Below are 22751 nucleotides of genomic sequence, written 5' to 3' on the forward strand. Positions count from 1 at the left end.
AAACGTTGTCCATGATCATTATCACCGCGTGCCAGGCATTGTGCTGTGGGCTGGGAGACCTAATGATCTGTCTCTTCACACTACAAAGTATGCTTTGTGGACTGTGCTCTGTGCACTGCCGTTTCTTCAGTGTTGGGATAGGGCCTAGCATGTAGTACATGCTCAGTTAATAATCGCCAAATTTTTTTTATTTTTGGGAGAGAGGGAGAGAGACAGAGTGCAAACAGGAGAGGGCAGAGAAAGAGGGAGACTCCAGTCTCTGACCTGTCAGCACAAAGCCCAATGCAGGGCTCGAACTCACAAACCATGAGATCATGACCTGAGCCGATGTCAGAGGCTCAACCGACTGAGCCACCCAGGCACCCCAATAATTGCAAAATTAATGAGTAAATGAAGAACCAAAATGTGTGTTGTCCTTGTTTGCATGCAGACCTAGATATAGTGAGCCACTGACTGCTCTAGAGGGCTCCCCAAGCAATGGAAACACTTTAAATGCACTAGTTCGGGGTGCCACCTGGGTAGCTCAGTTGGCTGAGGGTCAGACTGAGCCAAGCTCAGGTCATGGTCTCGCGGTTTGTGAGTTCAAGCCCTGCATCCGGCTTGTGCTATTAGTGCGGGAGCCTGCTTCTTCAGATCCCCTGTCCCTCTCCCCCACTAATGCTCTCTCTTTCAAAAATAAATGCACTGATTTATTCAGTTCTGAGAGCAGCCCTATGGGAAAGATGGTATTTTTCATTTAAAAATAGAATAAAATCTTATCTATAAAGGCTCATATCTACAATGTATACATAACTTCCTATTCGTTATGTTTGATAATGTAATGTTTATATAAACCTAGATGTTGAACAGGCATAACAAACTCACTGCATCATCAAATTCCACATCGTCTCTACAAACCCTGGTGGCCTTGCAGGCCTGTTGAGCTCGGTCGGGGGAGCTCCGTACTCCCACTTGCTCAAACTAAAAATCTTGGAATCGTCCTCGACTCTTGCCTTCCTGTCCCCACACCCAGTGCCGCCCGTGAATCTCGCTGTTTCTGCTTTCCAAATAGATCCAGACCTGATTCTGACCACTTCTCCTGCCTTCCTCACTTCCGTCCTGGCCCCGGTCCCCACCCCCTTCTGCATGGCTTACTGGGTGACAGCCCCGCAGTGGTTTCCCTACTTCTGCCTTCAGACCCCTGCAGTCTGTTTACCGTACCTCAGGTCATATCCCTTCCCGTCCCACTTCTCATCATTCAGGGGACAAAGCCAAAGTCTTTCCCAGAAGATCACGGGACCTATACAGTCCGACCTACTCTCACCGCCACCATCCCGGAATTGTCTGGACTTCCACTGGCTCCCTTGTTCTTCCTTCTGCCTGCGGGTGTCTCTGCTCAACACCCACTTGTTTCTTTGGCCTGGAGAAATGGGCAAAACGTATCTGCTCAGTTTACTCCCTCTTCTCCTCCAGCCCCTTCTAGGTGTTCGTTCAGGTGACAGTTTCTCTGAGAATTCCCCTGATTATTCCCCTGAAAATGCTCACCACTGGCCATTTCTGTCCACTCTTCCGGGTGTGTAATTCCTTATGACATGTGATCGGTGTCCTGTAAGACGCATGTGTACATGTGCATGTATCCCGTTGTCTTATCCATGATGTGTAAGCCCGGTGAAGGCAGTGGTTCCTTTCCCGTTTGTTTACAGCTGCAACCCCCAGTCAGTGCCTGGCAGGGGTAGGGGCCCAGTAAATATTTGCCCAATGAATTAATGATTGATTTCAGCACCCAGTGATGCCCATACAGCAGCTAAGATTTTCTGTCATTTTTAAAAGATTTTTTAAAAAATATTTTATTTAATTTTTTGAGAGCGAAGGAGAGAGAGAGAGAGAGAGCACAGGGAAGGGCAGGGAGAGAGGGGGCTACAGGATCCGAAGCAGTCTCTCTGGCTCTGCACGACAGCACAGACTTGGGGCTCGAACCCACAAACCGCGGGATCGTGATCTGAGCTGAAGTCGGACGCTTAGCCGACTGAGCCACCCAGGCGCCCACAGCATTTCTTTAGAATAGTTTGGCTTTTTTCCCTAAAAGGTTAGTTAAAAATAAAAGTAAATATGCGGTTGCTGTATTTGTGTTTATTTCCATTATCTTACCTTCTGCTTTTTATTTTATCCGTATTACTCCTTTTGATCTCCTTTTCTGTGTTGTCTTACTTTCTCTTTTCATTACGGCTTTTAAGACCGGTTTGGAAAACTTATCCTTCAGTTTTCTTTTAGTGGTTCCAATAAGTATTAGCATGCATTGATAAAAAAAATAAATAAATAAAAGCCACATAAATGATTTCCTCTTCCTCTTCCTCACTCCTCGTCTCCCTCCCACCTGGTAGATCTGGAGAACAGAGAAGAATTGGAGGGGGAAGTCAAGGGGCACATAACTCTCTCAGTGTTGGTTCCCCCGACACCGGCTGGCTTTGTACTGACAACCGGAGGGGTTCCTTGGTGACGAGAACATTTGTGGCGGATATTGATTCCATGAGAATTTATTTAAGTCACATGTTACTTGTTCGGTGCTTACTAAAATATGCATATCTGCATATTGACAAGTGAAGGTTGTATAAAGGAAGAAAGCCTCAAAATAAGGCCAGCGCGGTAGGGAGGCTCTGGGTCTTGCAGGTGCTGGAATGTCTTAAGACTTTCTTTGGTTTTTACCGACAGGCAACAGGCAGCCACAGAATGCTTTAAACAGTGGATCGATGTGGTCAGGTTAGGGTTTTAAAGATCACCCCAGAAGCAGTGTAGGAAACGGAATGAAGTGCAGCCAAAAAGGAAGCAGGGAATCTCAGAACTCAGATGATGGTGACTCAGGTTAGGGTGGTGGTCCCCAGCAGAGCACTGAGGACATTCCAGGCTTTGCTAGAAGGAAAGTACACAGGGCTCGGGTTGCTGGATTGTGTTCAAAGATGGCTTTCCAAAACAGGTCTGTCATCAACAGGACAGTCTATCACGACTGTCATACAGATGAGGAGTGAACATGTTACAAATTATGCTTTAACTCATTAGTTAAATGAAGGAATAATGCAGAATATTATGAGTAGTTTAAAGGGTAACCTGAAGAACTCACACATTTCTATACCTGGCAGCATGAGATCAGGGTTGTTGGCAGTGGGGGAGGGAAGTCGGTTGAACCTATTCTGAACGGGACAGATGCCTCTTCCTGGACTAGAATTATGTTGCGTTTCTATGAGTTATCTACAATTTAGATGTAGAATAGCGCCCACAGAATCAGAGGCAGATAACCCTAGTGGTGTGTATGCTATAGAATGCACAGTTTTCCATTAAAACAGACATTTTTCCCAATAATTGTGTGTGTGTGTGAGAGAGAGAGAGAGAGAGAGAGAGAATGAGAAATAGTGGGGACGAGTCAAGTATAGCCCACAATCTTCTTGCTTGAGCCCCTGGGCCCTATCTGTTGAGTGAATATATATATACTGGAGTAGAAACAGATTAAAAAGCAGGAATAACCTTTTTAAACTTAATAATTTACTAATAGCATTTTCTATGGTATACATACTGTTACAGTATCATTTTTAATGATAGCAATTTCCAGTTCACAGATATGCCATAATGAATTAAATCAGCCCCTGGAACATTCAGAGTGTTTCAGTTTTTATGTGGAAGAACCTTTTTCCCCTATGTTGGCATATTTCCTTAATTATTCCCTTAGGGGGAAAGTTCCTGGAAGTAATGTTTCCAGGTCAAAGGGTAGGCATAATTCTGCCTCTAGAAAGACTGTGCTAATTTACCTCACCATCAGCAAAGGATTGACATAGCTAATTTATTGCCTGTGGGTGCTTTTTAAGTATTTTTAATCCTCTTTGTACAAATTTTATTTTATGATTAATTATCCTGTTCTTGCTGGTACTTCTCTTTGCAATGAATTTAAAATGTACCTTGCTACCCACCGTGAAGTCTTCTCCCAATTAGCGTTTCTTTCCTTACAAGTAAAGGTATATGTAAATGATAGGCACGGAATCAGGCTGTTTACTCATTAAAATGTTTTTCCCTTTATAAAATACATAATTCCGAACCAGCTCATTATTTTTAGTAAGCAATCTTGTAGGTAGCAGCCTACAAGTTATGAAAGATGCGAAAGAACTCCTTTTATACACTTCGTCTGTCACCTTCTGAAATCCCATAATGATAGGGTCCTTTGTAGGACTGGAAAGTTGCAACCTGCTGGGTCTCGGAGACCATCCAGGTCAAAGTTCTCGGGGTGGAAGAATTTTGCAGACACTGGCAGACAGGACAGAAGGGGAATTGTCTGTTTGGCTGATTCCCACCCCGTTTGGTCTTATTTAAAGGCTCTTCCTCTCGACCTCCAGACTGCATTATCTGGTACCACTTCCTGTGACTGTCGAGCTGTCCTTGGATAGTGGCATTTCCTTGACCTTGAAGTCCAAGGGGAGCCCAAGACTGTAGGAGGGCAGCCGGTTACTCTGGCCACGTGTCATTGGCCAAAGTGGAGGGCCGGGGGCTTCTGGAGAAGTGACTGGTTAGCCCCAGGTAGGCGACTGCACATGCTAGCGGGTAGCCACTTAGCCAACACGTTCATTTACTGCAGCCATAACTAACTGAGAACAAGAGGCTGGAGGTTAGCAAGGCAGGGAAGGCCGAGAAAAACTGAGATACTTCTAATGTAGTTAGAAATACTTTGCACATTTGGATTTCTGGACTTCAGTCAAGGATGCTGAATACTTAGACACTTAAGGAGAGAGCGCGTGGAATTCTTTTAAAAGCAAACACTTCTTACAAACTGCTAGGATACCTTCGCATCCTAGATTAGGATGTTAAGATTCCAGCTGCAAACACAGTCCATGAAAAATTATCACTGGAGATGAGCCCTTGGTGCCGGGGACCTTAACACCACAAATGCAGATGTCACTGTGAAATAGCTAAGCTATAAAGTCATCATCCAGATGAAAGAACATATGGTTACAACTCAGTTTCTCTTTTTAGATTGTGAGAAGCTTGAAAGTAAATTTCTTACAGACGGCTCGACCCTCAGCATAAGTTTGTGCCTCTCTAGAAGTCCAACTTCTCTGGGAGACGCCCGGGGGAGTGGTTAGGTGCTCGTTCTCCAGAGCCGGGCAAGCCAAGGTTGAAATCTTGGCTTTTTTCTAGTATAGCTTCCTAAGGGCTGTCGGGGACAGTTAATTGAAAGAACACACAAAAAGGGGTCGGCACACTGCAACGCATGGGGGGAAAGTTTAGCTGGTTTGAGGTGCTAATATTGACATCCTGGATGAGCAGAGTATTGGATTTGTTTTGGAGAGTAGGGAAAAATTGGGTTAGTATGTGAGAAGTGAGGCTAATTTAGCATTGTATGGCTGGGGGTAGATTTTTTTTTTTTTCCTGGCTGCTTGGAGTTTATTTTCCACTTGGTGCAAGCCACGTAGTTACGGGTATCAGGAAGGCTGGCATATGGTTTGGAGAATAAAGAGTGGGGCTTGAGAAGAGTCGACAGGTTATAGAAAGGGGGTGTTGACAACATGGAAAACCGACCTTTTCTTCCCGAAGCGTTCCTTGACATCATAGGAAAAGGTAATTGGCAAAAGCTAACTATATGCCAAGGCTAGAGATGGGACACTGTGTCTGTGCACGTGAGAGCTCTCTTCAGGACAGCATCTGAATTCATTGTAGAGTAGCGAATCTTGGACAGTGGACAGGACACGAAGTGTGGTGGAGGGCGTAGAAAAAGCATCAGGTCAACATTGTAACATAATTTTATGGAAGTAAAATTTGGGCCGATGGGGAGATGTGGATTATATAGAGATTCTCGCCTGGGGTATATTCCCTCCTCTCTTTCACTCAACAGGGACATGTCAAACAGATTTTAATGTTCATCAAAAAGTAACATGAGCTTAAACAGTTGAGAAATATGGAGGTTGGCAAACTGCAGCCGGGCCTGCTTCCTGACTTTTTAAAGAAAGTTTTATTGGAAGACATCCACACCATTCACTTATACATATCCTATGGCTGCTTTGATGCTATAATTACAGAGTTCAGTAGCTCCAACAAATATCTGTGATCATCAAAGACTAAAATATTTACTCTCCCTGGCCCTTTACAGAAAAAGTTTGTTGATGCTTGGAATAGACCACAGAGACCTAAATGGTCACATCTTACTTAGGCCTTCTGCTGCTTCTTGAGTATACATGGAGGCAGTATATAATTTCCATTTCACAGAACTGTTGTGACCAAGATTTGCTTTCTCTTACCTTTATAACTGTCCATGCATCCTCCAGAAGTTTAATTTGTGACGCTGTTGTTCAACTCATTGTGTTGGACTGCTAATGGAATTAGGAACTTGGGGCGCCTGGGTGGCTCAGTCGGTTAGGCCTCCAACTTCGGCTCAGGTCACGATCTCGCGGTCCGTGAGTTCGAGCCCCACGTCAGGCTCTGTGCTGACAGCTCAGAGCCTGGAGCCTGTTTCAGATTCTGTGTCTCCCTCTCTCTCTGACCCTCCCCCGTTCATGCTGTCTCTCCCTATCTCAAAAATAAATAAACGTTTAAAAAAAAATTAAAAAAAAAAAAGAATTAGGAACTCAAATTCTTAATTGTTTCAGCTGCTTTTTGGCACTGGAAATCTCGGTGAATTTGCCAGACTGTTCTTTGTTAGGGGAAGAAACTGGTAAAAGCGTCAGAGATTTGAAACCAGGGCTTAGCAATTATTAAAGATACCCAGTTTTAAAGCAAGGAAAGACAATGGGGAAAAAATAGAACAAATCATATATGGGCTGGTGACAATTAAGGCTGAAAATTAGGTGTCCTAAAACCACCACCAACAGCTAGCAAGTGCACACTAAGGAAATTGTCACATAACTGCTAAATCTCGTGTCTATCCACCCAGGTTGTCAGAACTGTGTGATGTACTTATCTTTTTAGGTTCAGCAGTGGCTTGTGCGGATTAACCGGTCCAAATCCGGAACTTGGAAGATATTCACAAAGCCTCATATTTTTCAATAGTGCAATCATAGATCAGCGTACATTCATCTGTAGGAGTGGATCTGACTTTGCTCCCCAGGGGACATTTGGAAATTTCTGGAGATAATTTTGGTTGCCAACTGGATGGGGGGAGTTTGACAGAGGCCAGAGATGCTGCTAAACAGCCACATCCTAAGTGTGCAGGATTCCCCACCCCCAGCCCACTATAAAAAGTCACCTTGCCGGGGTGCTTGGGTGGCTCAGTCGGTTAAGCGTCCAACACTTGGTTTTGGCTCAGGTCACCATCTCACGGTTTTGTGGGTTCGAGTCCTGCATCAGACTCCACGCTGGCAGTGCAGAGCCTGCTTGGGATCCTCTGTCTCCCTCTCTCTCTCTGCCCCTCCCCCACTCACGCTGTCTCTCTCTTTCTCTCAAAATAAATAAATAAATAAACTTAAAAAAATATCACCTTGCCTAAAATGTCACTAGTGCTGAGATTATGAATCCTTGATGCACAGGAGGCAGGATACTTCACCATGGGACTTATTCCGTCATCCGGTTTTCTAACAGTGTGTTTATCGTTAGGATTATCTGTTCTTTATGGGTAGTGAGAACTACACATAGCTATTATTGTTGGGATAAAAGTTTCCTCTTTTAAATAAAAAAAATTTGGTTAAAAACCAGTTGAAAGAAAAATGTTAAGTAAAAAAAGTACCACAGATGGTTAGTAGATGTGTTATATAAAATATGAAGGAGATGGTTGAATGAATTAATTTTACGGAAAAACGAAACCTGCGTGGGGTTGTTCTCAAATTGTCATCTTTTTCACAATGTCTGTGTGTTACTCCAACTAGTCACACGTTACCACGTGCGGTGAGGCCTATTCCATTCCCTTTAAACAATGCTGAGATATTTAGGGTAAGGTTTTAAAATTTTTTTTTTTAGTTTATTACTTTATTTTGAGAAAGAGAGAGTGAGAGCGAGAGCGAGAGAGCACAAGCAAGGAAGGGGCAGAAAAGGAGGGAGAGAGAGAGGACAGTGCGTTGTCCCACCCCGTGAACCGTGAGACTGTGACCTGAGCCAAAGTTGGACGCTTAACCGACTGAGCCACCCAGGCACCCCATTCAGGGTAAGTTTTCAATCCTCAGGTACCAGGGGCTTTTCCAGGGCTCTTAGGACTGAGAGTGTTTGGCGGTGAAGTTGAGAGTTCACCAAAGCTTAACAGAATTGTTTCTGCTTCTGTGTCTCTCTTCTCCTCCAGACAGCATCTCACTCCGCTGCCTGAGGCCACTTCAAAGGCCTCAGCGCCACTTGTGGGAAAGTACACATCTCCGAGGCCCTCATCGCGGAGCATTTGTTGGAGAGCTCTTGGTTGGCAATCCCAAGTGGGAAGCATTGTGTTGTCTGAGCCTTTATGAATATTTATGGCCTTGGTTTGCAAATTACAAATAAAATACCTGGGGAACATGTTAAAGAGCAAATTTGTCTAGCCCCACCCCAGGAGGTTCTGAGTCAGTAGACCTTGGCTAATGTCTAGGAATCTACATAATTAACAATTATCTTGAGTGATGCTGGACCAGCTCTGAGAATCACTGGTGTGTGATGGAGAGCGGATTAGCAAATGGCCTTGATTGCACGATTATTCTCGACTTTTGCATTCGTTTTGTACCATGTGCTTGCATGTCGCAAACATCCTGACCTTCCTTTTCATAAACCAAATTCAGATTTTCCTTCTCTCCCGAAGAACCGTGATGCAATCTATTCCAATGGCAATGCCCCAACCAATAGTTGCGTGTGAATTTAGAGAATAGTATTTTTGCAGTTATTCGTGACATTGTCCTTACTTCTTAACAAAACAGAAGAAAAACAAAAAATGAAAAAACAGAAATCCCCCGAGGGATTTCGGCATGCTGAAATTGAGGAGTCTTTAGCTTCCATTCAACAACCTCTGGACATAAGCCAGGAAACTACTGGTACAATTGTGAAGAAGATGGTCGAGTATAAAAGAATCTTAGGAGTGGAGTCATTCAAGAGTGAGTCCGAAAGTTGAGGCATAATTAGGAAATGTGTTTACGTATCTTTCTTGGTGAAAACAGTTTTGATACAGTGGACGTATTTCTTGCATACCTAAGGCATGCTCAATTTCTAAAACATCTTCAGAGGTACGTACAAAAGAAAGGGGTTGCCAATAGTAGAATGACAGCCTGTTTTCCACACCCTATATTTGGACAGAGTGACATTTATCCCCACTGTAGTTACAGTCTTCTGGTGGTGGCCAAATTTTAAGGGAGACAGTTGTCTCATCCATTCTTCAGACATGAGTGAGATGTTGGTAAGACTTCTGTGTGTCAGCCACACCACTGGAAATGTTAATTTTCATGGTGCGGGTCTTTACCCTGAAAAGGATTTTGTGTTTGAACTCTTACCAATCAATGGCTCTTACAACTTGGCTTCTTAAAGTTCCTTAGTCCATTGGTTAATTAGATTGTGGTCGGATAGCAACAGAAAGAAAACTGGCAAATGTAGATAAATGCTATTAGATTAGGTTGTCATTTTAAGATTTTGCTTAAACATCTCTACATTTTTCCATTGAAAAAATTTTAAGTGTTTCATTTGGAGATAATTATAGATTTGCGTCCAGTTGTAAGAAATATTACGCAAAGATCCTGTACCTTTTCCCCAGTTTTACTGATTGATAACATCTTCAAAGCTATCATGCAACATCATAGCCAAGATATTGACATTAACACAGTCAGGATACAGGACAATTCCATTGCTGCAGGGATCCCTTATGTTCCCCTTTTGTCGACAAAGCTACTTCCCGTCCCCAGCCCCTGACAATCATGGATCTGTTTTCCATTTCTGTCATTTTGTCATTAAAAAATGCTATAAATGCGGTCCTACAGTACGTAACCTTTTGGATTTCAGTCCCCTCCACCCCCCCCCCCCCGACCTGCTCAGCATCATTATCTGAAGACTCATTCAAATTGTTGCAATATTGCTAGTTAAATTGTTTTTATAGCTAAGAAGTGCTCCATGATATGGATGTACCACATTAGCACGTTGAAGAATATATGGGTGCTTCCAGTTTTGTGCTGATACAGATCAAGCTACTATGAACATTTATGTTCAAATTGTGTGTGTGGGGGGGGAGGGGGGGCGGGGATGTTTGCATTTCCCTGGAATGGATTCTTAAGAAAGCAACTGTGGGTCATGTTGCTTGTTTAGTTTTTAAAGAAACTGCCCAGCTGTGTTTCAAAGTTCTTGTATCATTCTACATTCTCACCAGGAAAGTATGAGACACCTAATTTCTCTATATCCTTTTCAGCATTTGGTTGGTGGTATTCTCGTTTTTTTAAATTTCAGCCAATCTGAGAGATGTGTAGTGATATTTCACTGTGGTTTTAATTTACATTTACCTGACGACTAATGATATTGAACATTTTTTTCATGTGCTTCTTCATCATCTGTGCTTCCTTATTGGTGAAATGTATGTTTATAAACATTTTTTTTAACTTCTGTTTTGTAATTGGATTGTTTGATTCTTTACTATTGAATTTTAAGAGTTCTTTATATATCTAGATACTAATCCTTTGTCAGATATGCAGTTTGCAAATATTTCCTCCCATTCTGTAACTTGTCTTTTCATCCTCTTGACAGTTTTTCACAGAGCAAAAATTTTAAGTTCTGAGGAAGTACAAATTGGCAAGCTTTTCTTTTATGGATTGTGCTTTTGGTATGCAGTCTAAGAATTCTTTGTCCAGATGATGATCCCAAACACTTTTTTCCCCTAAAGTTTTATAGTTTTGTTTTATATTTAAGTCCATTTGAGTTTATTTTTGTTTAAGGTGATTGTTTTAGGTTAAGGTGTTTGTGTGTGTGTGTGGGGGGGGGTACTATTTTTTTTATTCCTATGGATGTTCAATTATTCCAGTGCCATTTGTTTAAAAGTGTACCTTTCTCCACTAAATTGCTTTTCCACTTCTGTCTCCATGTTTTTACATCTCTTGATAAGTTCAGTGACTGTGCAAGATGAAGCCAATAACTGATTTTAATTGCACTATTTTACTGATACCTCTGGATATTTAGGAAATAACAGTTCTCTTTCATTTAATTTGCAATATTAATTTTTATTAAACACAACAAAAACAAGCCAAAAAACCCCACTTTTATGCACTTTCTCATGTCATTGGAAATTCCTTCTGAAATTTGTTTCAAATGAAATACCTATGTTATCCTTATAGATAGATAACATACACATTATTGGTGGCACATGGTGTATTATATATATTATTCTATTTATTGTTATTATAAATAATAATGCTAGGATTATATTATACATTCAGCAGGCTGAGGCACACATCTTACCCTCTGTGTTCAGAGCAAAACTTCAAAGTGGAGTGGATTTCATTTTCTTGTTACTATCCCAAACAAAACGATTAATGAATGTTTAGTTCACCCAGTGAGCAGAGAGAAATGGAATCTATTCAGCATTGAGGATAAATAGTAGCAAACCTGAATTCTTCATCCATCTGCCAGTTACTAATAAAATAGTAGAATGCATTTTCAATGGAGTATGGTTTGAATGACCAAATGTTTTATGTGGACTTTTTTTCTTCTTACTAGCTCCAATGTTCTTAAACTTCGTAGTGCATAAAATTCATTTATGGGTTGACTATACAAAACCACCTAAATATGGTACATACTTAGAAGATGATTTAAGGACCAGGGAGATAACTGTCATTGAATAGTTACCCACCTGTCTGCCCTTGAATGCAGAATTCCTCCTTCAGTGTTGGCCTGCATTTGGGCTCTTTCGTTAGGATAGATTCTTAGTCTCTTCAGGTTCTTTATATCTGTTGTCAAATTGCCTTTAGAGGTCACCAGCAGAGTAGAAGAGTGCCACTCAGATCTCTTCCATCAGTGAATATTACGATGAATATGAATCCTTATTAATTTTTAGGTTAAAACATCTCATTTTATTTTGCTTTTGGAGAACATTGTTGTTCGTATACTCATTAGCTCTTTGTACTTTCCTCTCTGTGGCATGACTGAAATTTTGGTGTCTCGTTTAGTATATACTGGTTATTTTAATCAGGGAAGCTTTGGTTGCTAGAATCAGAACTCCATTCAGCCTCTGTCAATTAAGAGTGCTGTTGACGGTGGGGAAGATGATTTCTAAGAAAATCAAGGGAAGGGCTAGATCACAAAGTCAGCAGCAGAAAGATGACAGAGAACTAAAATGTCTCTTCTGCCTGGAGTAGCAATCACCTAGTTCTCTGGACCAGGTTCCACTGCCTACCTGTTAGGCACATGATCCAACATGGTCACCAACCTCAGTTTATAACCTATGAGTATTGACCTCTTAACTCAGACTGCTCTTCAGTCTGAGTAATCTTTAAGCCTCTGGGTTGGATTTTCTGAGGGAGAATCTGGTTGGTGTTAATCAGTCATTTATTAGTTAGTCCAGTGTGTCTGGCCCACTCCTGACCATCAGTTGTGAGGATTGTCATATGACATATAAGGGCTTTCTGTTGGACTGTCAGTGAAACCTTCAGCATATATTGGGCCTATGAGTTCCATATTTAATTGCATTTGAAATGAGAGCACGTGCCATGAATACCTATGCTATTTGCGCTGATTTGAGATTTTTATCTCTGGGACTTTTCCTGAAATGTTTCTACTGATACTGTTATTGAAATGTTAAGAAATTTGCTTTCAAATACTCATTTTCATTTGATTCCAGTAAATGAATGACATAATACACCTGTTGTGGAAACAATTTCGGGTTTAAAATTTTTATTTTCCCAAAGTAGCATCACACTTACGGCTTATGAATACTTTACAGGTGAAAACATCAAAGAGAAAACATTTAAATGCAAATGTAAGTGATATCTGAGTCACTGATGCTGAACTCTGTATTTCCTTCCAGATATATCAGCGATGCTGGCTAGTATTCAAGAAAGCTTCAAGCAAAGGTCCAAAGAGACTGGAGAAATTTTCTGATGAACGTGCTGCATATTTTAGGTGTTACCATAAGGTAAAACTTGATTGTTGTAACTTTCTAGAAATCTGTTCAGAAGTAGGTAAACTTGAGTTCATTGAATCTGAAAACTTGTCGAGATTATTTAACAAAGGTGCAAATAAGGCTTTTCCCAAGGACAAAACATCTTTAAGTTACTATCTACTTGTTAATTGTTTAAAGTAATTGACTAATGTAAAGTCACTCTTCTGGTTTCCTACTATTTGTTGATGCTTTCCAATCTCTACTGTAGAATTTACCAAGTTCTTTTGTAAATGCTCGATTTGCATAGTAAACTCAACTCCCAATGTTGAAGCCCCTTTAGGGTAAAGACAAGGTCTCTGTGCTTTTAGCACATCTAGTGCCCTGATGCAGATTAGATCCTCATTCAGTGATGTGGAGGGAGGAGAGGAACCTGGAAAATGGGTTGGTGAAGGAAGAGGAAGTTCTACTCATTAGTTTATTTTTTTAAGCTTGATGACTAAATTTAATTCAGACTTGCAGTTTATCTTTTGTTCGTTCTTAACTTTTTTTAAGTTTATTTATTTATTTTGAGAGAGAGAGTGAGCAGGGGAAGGGCAGAGAGAGAGGGAGAGAATCCTAAGCAGGCTCCACACTGTCAGTGCAGAGCCCGATGCCGGACTCGAATTCACAAACTATGAGATCACGACCTGAGCCGAAACCAAGAGTTGGATGCTCAACCAACTGAGCCACCCGAGAACCCCCAGCTCTGCAGTTTAAATAGTGGTAGTGAGGTCTCCTCACTAAGAATAGTAATTGTGTATTAAAATACATACTTCAGAAGTAGCAAGTGAAGGAAAATACAAGGCATACTTGGATTTATAAATTAGGCCTGTCTTTCCCTCCACAGGGCAATGTTCTTCATGGCCCTTGTTAGTGGGCAGCCTCTGTATTTTCTCTTTTCATGGAAATATGTAAAAAAAATGCATGGTTAACTTCTTTTTCCCCAAGGGGCTGGTTATTTCCATGTTAGGAAAATACTATTCTTGTCTACAGAGGAATTATGTTCATTGTTATGATAGAGCGTTTTAATTGTGTTAGTTTTCTATCTTGAGATTCGTTTCCTTTTTCGGTGAGCTTTTATCAGGAGTGAGTCTACTGGCCATTTGAAATTTTACGTGCAACCAGTAGATTCATTAGCACAGAAATTTGGTTATAGGTGAAGGAGAGTGGATAATCTTCCCTTTTTAATGCAGATTCTCCGCAGGTGATGACTTTACAAGATCTTATTAAGGGTCTATGTTGACACCTTGGTTTATCCAATAATGAAAAGCCATAGGGCAAGCTGTATTCCTTCTCAATTTAGAGAAATAAAGCATATGCTTTATAGGCACATCTATACATACATAAGGAAAGAAAAAGCACAGAGCGAGACTTTGGGATAAGTAGGGAAAGGAGTCAACAGTAGCATTTTCCATGTGTTCCATTTCCTCACCATCTCATCACAGAGTTCCGTATTCCAAGGTCAACTTCATTCCCAGCCTACATTCTCTATAAGGGAGAACAGAAGGAAACCTCTTTATGAACCTGGAATTTCCCCCACCATTTATGTTCCATATGCCAGATATTTCCACTATTTCGGATAATGGTTTGTGTCCTTAGGCAAGAGTTGTTGAGTTGCAAATCTATTAGTTAGGAGTAGTGATCCCTGAAGCCATTGATAGCATACCTTTGAATGCTGGCAAATAATCTTGAGCCAATCTCACAATTTCTGGAACGCCAGAAGCTACTGGTGTGCAGACATTTTGGACCAGATGTATTAGGTCCCAGTTATTCCACATGTATCCATTGTCTACCTAAAAACAAGATGGCGAACAATGGTACAGAAATGGATTGCTTCATTTTCACTTGAGAGGCCTTGCCTTAAAGGAAACTCAGAATGCCCAAGGCGGGGTTTGGTTTAGCTATAGGACAAAAGCAGAGTCTTTTCCATTTTTTCCCTTCCTTAACTGGCACTGATACCTTCTCTCCACCTTTCAGATCATCAAACCCTGGTGACCAGATGCCCTACCATGGTTGACTGTTCTCTTTATCATTCTTCATTATAATTAACAAGATTATCTAAAGGCCTCATCTCCTAGCTGGCCAGAAGTTGTGGCTATGCCTCAGCCTTCTCTTGAGAACCTCAGCCTGTCTGTAACTTTACAATTCAGCATCTGCCAGCGTATGGTAGAATGTTTATGTTGCCCCAAAATTCATGTGTTGAAGCCTAGCCCCAATGTGATGATGTTTGGAGATGGGGCCTTTGGGAGGTGGTTAGCTCATGAGGGTAGAGCCCTCATGATTTGAATTAGTGCTCTTATAAAAGTGACCCCAAGGAGTTGCCTCCTTCCTTCTTCCATGTGAGGACACAGCCATCCGTGAACCGGGAAGTGGGGTCTCGCCAGACCCTGAATCTGCCGGTGCCTCTCCATTGGGCTTCCCAGCCTCCAGAGCTGTGAGAAACAAGTTTCTGTTGTTCACAAGCCACTCCATCTGTAGGAATTTGTTACAGCAGCTCAGAAGGACTAAGACACCATCCGACTCTTGTCCTGTCTAGTTACTGTGTGTGACCGCTAATGTTGATCAGTCCTTTCTTGTTTTGGTAGAGTTCCAGATACAGCCAGAAATACCTGATTCCTCACCATCCCCTATGCTTAATGTAGAAAATAAAGAAATAGGCTATGCTTTGCTTACAGACCTTCCCATGCCTAAGAGAAGAAAGAGGACGAGTGAGGAATACTTTATAGGAACTCCCCAAATCCAATTAGTCAGCAAGTGGTGTTGGCTCTGTGTTCAACATGCATAGACTCCAGACGTTCTCGCAACCATGTTGCTACCACTGTGGTCTAAGCCATGGGGCTCCCTAATGCCTGGCCCTCTAGAGTCTATTCAAAATATCACATCACGCACGGTACTCCAGGCAAAACCCTCAGCCAAGTCTTCATTTTTGTTTTTGTTTAAAAAAATTTTTTTAATGTTTATTTATTTTTGAGGGAGGGAGAAAGAGATCATGGGTGGGGGAGGGGCAGGAAGAGAGAGAGACACGGAATCTGAAGCAGGCTCTGTACCATGAGTGCAAAGTTTTGACGTGGGGCTCTAACTCGTGAACCATGAGATCATGACCTGAACCGAAGTTGGATGCTCAACTCACTGAGCCACCCAGGTGCCCCTCCAGGCAAGTCTAAACCGTCACAAGATTTGACGCCCTGCCCCCTGTTTCACTTCATCCGCTCAGTTCCCCCATCGCCCTCTGTTCTGCTATGGGCGCCCTGGGCTCTTTGCTTTCCTGAGTGCATGCCACCCACTCCACCTTTGAACTTGTTCTTTCCTTTTCTTGGAATGCTCTCCCTGCAAATATCCACATCGCTCATTTCCTTACATTGTTCAGGTCATTGCTCAAGTTCTTCCCCTAAGGGAGGCTGTTCCTTGATCTCTTACTTAAAATAGAATCCTGGGGCACCTAGGTGGCTCAGTCGGTTAAGTGTCTAACTCTTGATCTCAGCTCAGGTTTTGTGATCTCACGGGGCGTGAGTTCAAGCCCCACATCGGGCTCCTCACTGATAGCGTGGAGCCTGCTTGGGATTTTGTCTCTCCCTCTCCCTCCCCTGCTCTCTCTTGCTCTGTCTCTCTCTCAAAATAAATAAATAAACTCTTTAAAAAAATAATAAAATGGAATCCTTTGACACACCCTACCCATCTCTCTTTACACTCTTTATTCTTCTCTTCAGTACTTACCACTACATGTATATTTATTTGGTTATTTCTTACTGTCTTCTTTATACTGCCACCATAAATTAAGGTCCACAAGGGCAGGTTTTGTGTTTATTTGTTTGGTGGCTGGGGGGGGAGGCATGGTTCACTATTAGTTATCATTGCCTAATACATAGTAGACTTTTTTTTTAAACTATTGGTTGAGAGGCAATGCACATTATAAAATTTATTTTTTCAACGTTTATTTATTTTTGGGACAGAGAGAGACAGAGCATGAACGGGGGAGGGGCAGAGAGAGAGGGAGACACAGAATCGGAAACAGGCTCCAGGCTCTGAGCCATCAGCCCAGAGCCTGACGCGGGGCTCGAACTCCCGGACCGCGAGATCGTGACCTGGCTGAAGTCGGACGCTTAACCGACTGCGCCACCCAGGCGCCCCTATAAAATTTATTTTTAAGTTTATTTATTTTTGATGGAGACAGAGTGCGAGCATGAGCTGGAGAGGTGCAGAGAAAGAGAGGGAGACACAGAGTCTGAAGCAGGGAAGGGTCAGAGAGAGAGAGGGAGACACAGAATCCGAAGCAGGTTCTAGGCTCCGAGCCGTGCACACAGAGCCCGCCGCGGGGCTCGAACTCAGGAACTGTAAGATCATGACCTGGGCCGAAGTCGGACGCTTAACCGACTGAGCCACCCAGGTGCCCCAGCAATGCACGTTATAAACAGATGAGATGGAGTACCTACAGATGTCTTCGTGTCATACTTTTATTTAGTTTACCAAAAGAAATCTGTGCCTGAGACACCTTGAAGCCAGGAAAGGGAATCTTGAGTTGGAGGATATGGAGTGGGTTAGTGACGGAGACAGAAAAAGCCAGGGTTGGGAAGTTTTAGGACAGACTCCAATGTAAAACCAAAGTGGCTGGAAAGATCCTCCCTAAATGTGAACCCAGTACAGGAAGATTGAGGACCAACTTGCCCTATTTTAGACTTCTACCTGCTGGCTTTGTTATTTAATTCGCAAATCTTTGGGGACGGTGGTAAGCTACGTTCTCTTTCATCTGTAATAATCATTAACCAAAGTTCAAAGCATTAGAATGGAAGAATGATCTACATGAAGCCTCCAAGACCTTGATGAGTTCCTGTAGCCATTCATTCTCCTTACTCTCTCAGATCTGATACATTTAATATTAATCTCTTGGGGGCATATAAAAAGGCAGAATAACTCTGCGATACGCATTTTTTATCCAAATGCTGTGTAATGCATGGATCTTGATAATAAAATACTGAGGTTGTGAGGAGCGCACCGTGACCAGAGTTTAGAATTTACTGGAATATAAATAAAACAATTTCTGAAGGAAATGAGGAGCTGTCCATGATGCTATTTGGTCAGTACAGAGATGGTGCAGCCACAGCCCTCCTGTAGGCAATCCGTAGCATTTACGAAAGCACAGTGCCTCTCTCGGTTCATTCTTAGAGACATTATTAAGGGGAAAAAATGCCACTTTCTGCGTATCTGATCCTTACTAAAAGTCTTAAAATAGGAAATTGCATAATTTTAAAAGTTGGTGCCTTCCTCACTGAAAATGTAGCTAAAGATGATCTCATGAAAAAATTTGGAAAATAAATACATGAATAATGCGCATACAGGGCAATTCATTTTCCATTTCTTTTCCTCTTGCATGAAGTTCCCCTCTAGCACCACAGCTGTCAGAGATGGCTGTGAAATTGATTAACTGTAATTGCAACAATATTAATACTCCAGTGACTTTAAATATAGTTCCCGACCTTCTTGTTACAGGCAAGTTCACTGTTTTCATTCAGGAAATCAGAGCTGCTCACCCCAACCAGAAGGGCTTGAGCGTTTCTATGAATAGTTTTGCTTTTTCAAGATGAATAACAATTGGGAGGCAATCTAAGTGGAAGGAAGACCATCTATTGTTTTTGAGACCAAGGCAAACGTAGACTGGGGAGTATGCCAGCCCCACATTTGGGAAACTTGCTTTCTAATCCCGGCTTTGCCACTGTGTGTGTGTGGTAGGTTGCTTAACGTCTGTGTAGAGGTGACCTCTGCTAAAAGATAAACTGGGGCATGTTGAATGTTGTAAGAGTTTGAGAAGAAATCAGTTCAGATTGTTCAGCACCAAACTGGAAGGGGTGGGAGACCCCCACTAATGGGAGTTGGGGACGGACTTCTGTAGTGAAAAGGGGGAAGCAGAGTAAGGCAGTTATTGATTGGCTGTAGCTTAAAGCCTAGTTGGCTATGACTGGTTGTCCTTAGTGTTTGACTTCATTACCTTGAGGCATTTACGGGCTCAAGATTTGGTGTGCTTCTCTATTCTCTCAGGGCATTACAGCCACATCAGCCTAATGGCCTCCTTGTTTAATTAATTTAACACCTCCGAGGCAGGTCACATCATGGCCTCCTCCTCATCGCACGTTGCTAAGCCTGCAGGATTCAATTCACTTTGGGCCAGAAGACAGTTCCGGCAGATTCTCTGATAGAGTGTTTCCCGGAACGTGTGCCGGTGACTCTGGCAGAGGAGACTTCCAGGAGGACCAGGGTTCTGTGGTCAAAGAAGTTGGGGAGCTGCAACATTTCCATCCATTCTTGAGATTCATAATCCGTGGTAGCTTATCACAAGACCTGAGGAGGCCAAAGGTTAGGACACCTGAGTAGCTTTGAGTCAGCATTTCCCAAACCAGGGAGCAACCTTTTTTTTTTTTTTTTTTAAATCACGTGTTCCATGGAACAAATAAATATAATTCCAAGGAACACAGTTTTGGATATGCTGCGTATGTGTGTTACCTTGTTTATTAAAGGTCCATTTAGCCTGTTATTCCAACAGTGAGCAACTGGGGGTGGCCATTCACACTTCACCAAAATCATAGGGTTAACTTAGGTATCAAAGGAGTAAGTGTTTATGAATGTGTCCGTAAAATGGGAGACCCTCTCAGTGCAAAGGGTAATCACCATTATTTTTTTTTTTGCCAGTTATTTGTTCTCTCATTCTGTCCTTCCTTAGTGGGTAGGTCACTTTCTGTCTCCCAAACCCATTGCCAGACCTTGTTGTTGGTTTTTGTGAAAATAGGATTCTAGGCTCCTCACGGTAGGCTAGCATCCCCAAAAGTATTTCTCTGGAATCTCTACCAGCTTATCCCTCGTGTGTGTGTGTATGCGTGTGTATCAGAACTTTTTCTGTACTAATGACTCATTCTTGTTTACCCAGCTTCTCGTTCTTCTAAAACGTTCTCTTGTGATGTAGCTGTCTGTAATATACCTTTTCAAAATCTTAAAAAATATATTATAGCCCCTTTTTTCAATACAGTGCTTTGGAGTCATTCCCTCTTTGTGCACGAAACCACCCACCAGACTCTGTTCTGGAAACTTCCTTCACTTATGCCAGTGAGAATATGCCTGTTGACATCTCCACAGGTTAAATTACAGCTTATTACTTGGATGCTTTTCCCCGTTGGTAAATGCTTCCATACCCACATTTCGTAGGCAGAAGTAGGATGGGTAGAAGGGGGTAACTGTAGTACCTGAACCACATTTCCCTTTTTCAAATACTCAAGGAGGTAAAAGTATGCACCAGTGTGCCAAAGGCTCCTGAAATGCGTTCACAATTGAATTAGCTATCTTTCCTACCCAGGGTTGGTTCTTTTCTGGAGTTCCGTGTCTCAGGGTAAGGCACTGATACCTATTCTGTTATTCAAGGCAGAAGCCAAAGGATTGTCCTGGATTCACCCTCTTCCTTATCCCCTCTCCTGTCTCCTGTCCAGTCCGTCACCACATTTGCTCATGCTCCTTCCCCTACACAGATACCCTTCCTTCCCTGTCCACGTGGCAGACGTGAATGATCCCTCAGAGTCTCTTCTGTGTCTTTACCTCCCTGTAATTCCTCCCGATGCACCCCAAGTTAGCCTGTCTTCTGGGCCCCTTCTGCCTGGATGCACTGGTCATGCTGCGAGCAGTGGGTGGATGCTGGTGGCAGAGTCTGTCTGGTTGCTGCGGACCCTTAATCACATGCCTTCTTCATTGGTGGTGGCCGATGGGTTTCAGCTGAACACAAGGCTACCCAAGGAAAAGACCCCTATGTAGTGAGGTGTGGCTGTATGACTAAATCCTGGCCAGAAGGGGTGTAACAGGGAAGAATGCCTTGGCCTTCATCTCCTTCTCTTTCCTGCTGATTAGAAAATGGACGTTGGCCATCTTGGCCCACGATACAGAAAAGCCCATGGGTTGAGGATGGCGAAGCAGCAGGACATGTCCCATAAAAGTGTGGAGGGAGATGTCTGGGTCTGGTCTGTGCTCCCCGACACCATATGTCCTAGTCTGGTTCAGGCAACAGGGACAAAATGTCATAGACAGGTGGCTCATTCAATAGGAATTCACTTCTCACGGTTCCGGAGGTTGTAAGTCCAAGATCAGGAGCCAGCACGGCCAGATTCTGGTGAAGGCCCTCGTCCAGGTTTTAGACTGTTGACTTCTTGGTGTGCCTGCATGTGGTGGAAGGGGTGAGGGAGCTCTCTGGAGTCTCTTTTATAAGAGCAATGATTCCCTTCACGAGGCCTCCACCTCCATGACAGACGCACTTCTAATATCATCACATTGGGCATTGGGTTTCAACATGCGAATTTTGTTGTTGTTTTTAATTTATTAAAAATATTTATTTAGTTTTGAGAGAGAGAGAGGGAGAGTGGGGGAGGGGCAGAGAGCCAGAGAGACACAGAATCTGAAGCAGGCTCCAGGCTCTGAGTGTCGGCACAGAGACCAACATGGGGCTCGAACTCACGAACCACGAGATTATGACCTGAGCTGAAGTCAGATGCTTTACCGGCTGAGCCACCCAGGCACCCCATCAACATACAAATTTTGGAAGGACACAAATATTCAGCCTACTGCACCACAGGTCAGCCCTAGACTCTATTTCTCTCATGTGAGAGGAATAACTTGTATCGTGTTCAAACCTCATGATCTTGGATTTTCTCTCCTGTGCAGCAGAGAGCTGATAGAGTTTACCCTAAGTAATAGGGACAATTGAATATATGTTCCTCATTTTCCAGCGCACTCTAGGTAGGGAACTGTTACAACCAAGAGTATCTTGCTGTGATCACTTGCTGTGTGGGACTGTGATTTCCTTGTAGGTGGGAACTGCACTTTCTTAGCTTTCTGTGTCCTCGGGGCCCAGCATAATGTCTGGCACAGTGGCTGCTTTGGATCCCAAGGACGCTTAGGGTGCCTAGGAAATGATTTGTGGCCTACTTATACATAACAGTACTGCATAGTGGAAGCATTAGGAGACCCTTTGGTATATTGAGAATAAAAGGAGCTGTGTGAATCATGCCACATTCTCACTCACTGGAGTTTACTGCATGGTTTTATCTTCTGGAGGAGACTGCCTAATCATATAGACAGCCCTGTCACAGTTGTACAGATATTTAAAGTTTTAAAAAGCCGCACAAAATATACACAAGGTTCAAACAATCAAATGATATCGAAGGGCTTATGATGAAAATTAACTTTTGCTTACTTCACCCCTCGCCTCCTATTGTGGGCTGAATTGTGTCTCCCAAAAAAAGAGATGTTCAAGTCCTAACCCTCGGTACCTGTGAGTATGGCCTCGGGAAATAGGGTCTTTGTAGATGGAATGAATTTAGGATGAGGGTACTGGGTTTGGGCGGACCCTGATTCAGTGGCTGGTGTTCTGGTAAGAAAAGACACAACACCCAGCGGAAAGCTGGGCGAGGATTGGGGCAGAGATTGGAAATGCTACAGACACAGGGCTGAATGAAGGGATGCCAGAGATTGTGGGTCCCTGCCAGAAGCTAGGGGAGAGGCCTGGAACAGATTCGCCCTCAGTCCTCAATAGGAAGCAACTCAACTGACACACTGATTTTGGGCTTAGGCCTGTAGAGAGAAGACATTATTGTTGCTCAAGGCACCCAGTTTCTTTCTTTCTTTTTTTTTTTTTTCAGTATATGAAATTTATTGTCAAATTGGTTTCCATACAACACCCAGGGCTCATCCCAAAAGGTGCCCTCCTCAATGCCCATCACCCACC

General features: G+C 42.8%; 1 protein-coding gene across 3 annotated transcripts in view; it reads left to right on the forward strand.

Moving 5' to 3' along the window:
- The window catches only part of DOK5 (docking protein 5), a 153645-nt gene that overhangs the window by 58780 nt on the left and 72114 nt on the right, over positions 1 to 22751 (forward strand). For all 3 annotated transcript variants that reach the window (XM_040459642.1, XM_040459641.1, XM_040459643.1), the window contains one exon: positions 12890 to 12997. In XM_040459642.1, coding sequence (XP_040315576.1) covers positions 12890 to 12997 — 108 coding nt within the window. The remainder of the gene's footprint in view (positions 1 to 12889; positions 12998 to 22751) is intronic.

This window comes from Herpailurus yagouaroundi, unplaced genomic scaffold (assembly GCF_014898765.1).
Source record: "Herpailurus yagouaroundi ecotype Mexico unplaced genomic scaffold, PumYag 246, whole genome shotgun sequence".
Lineage (NCBI taxonomy): Eukaryota > Metazoa > Chordata > Mammalia > Carnivora > Felidae > Herpailurus > Herpailurus yagouaroundi.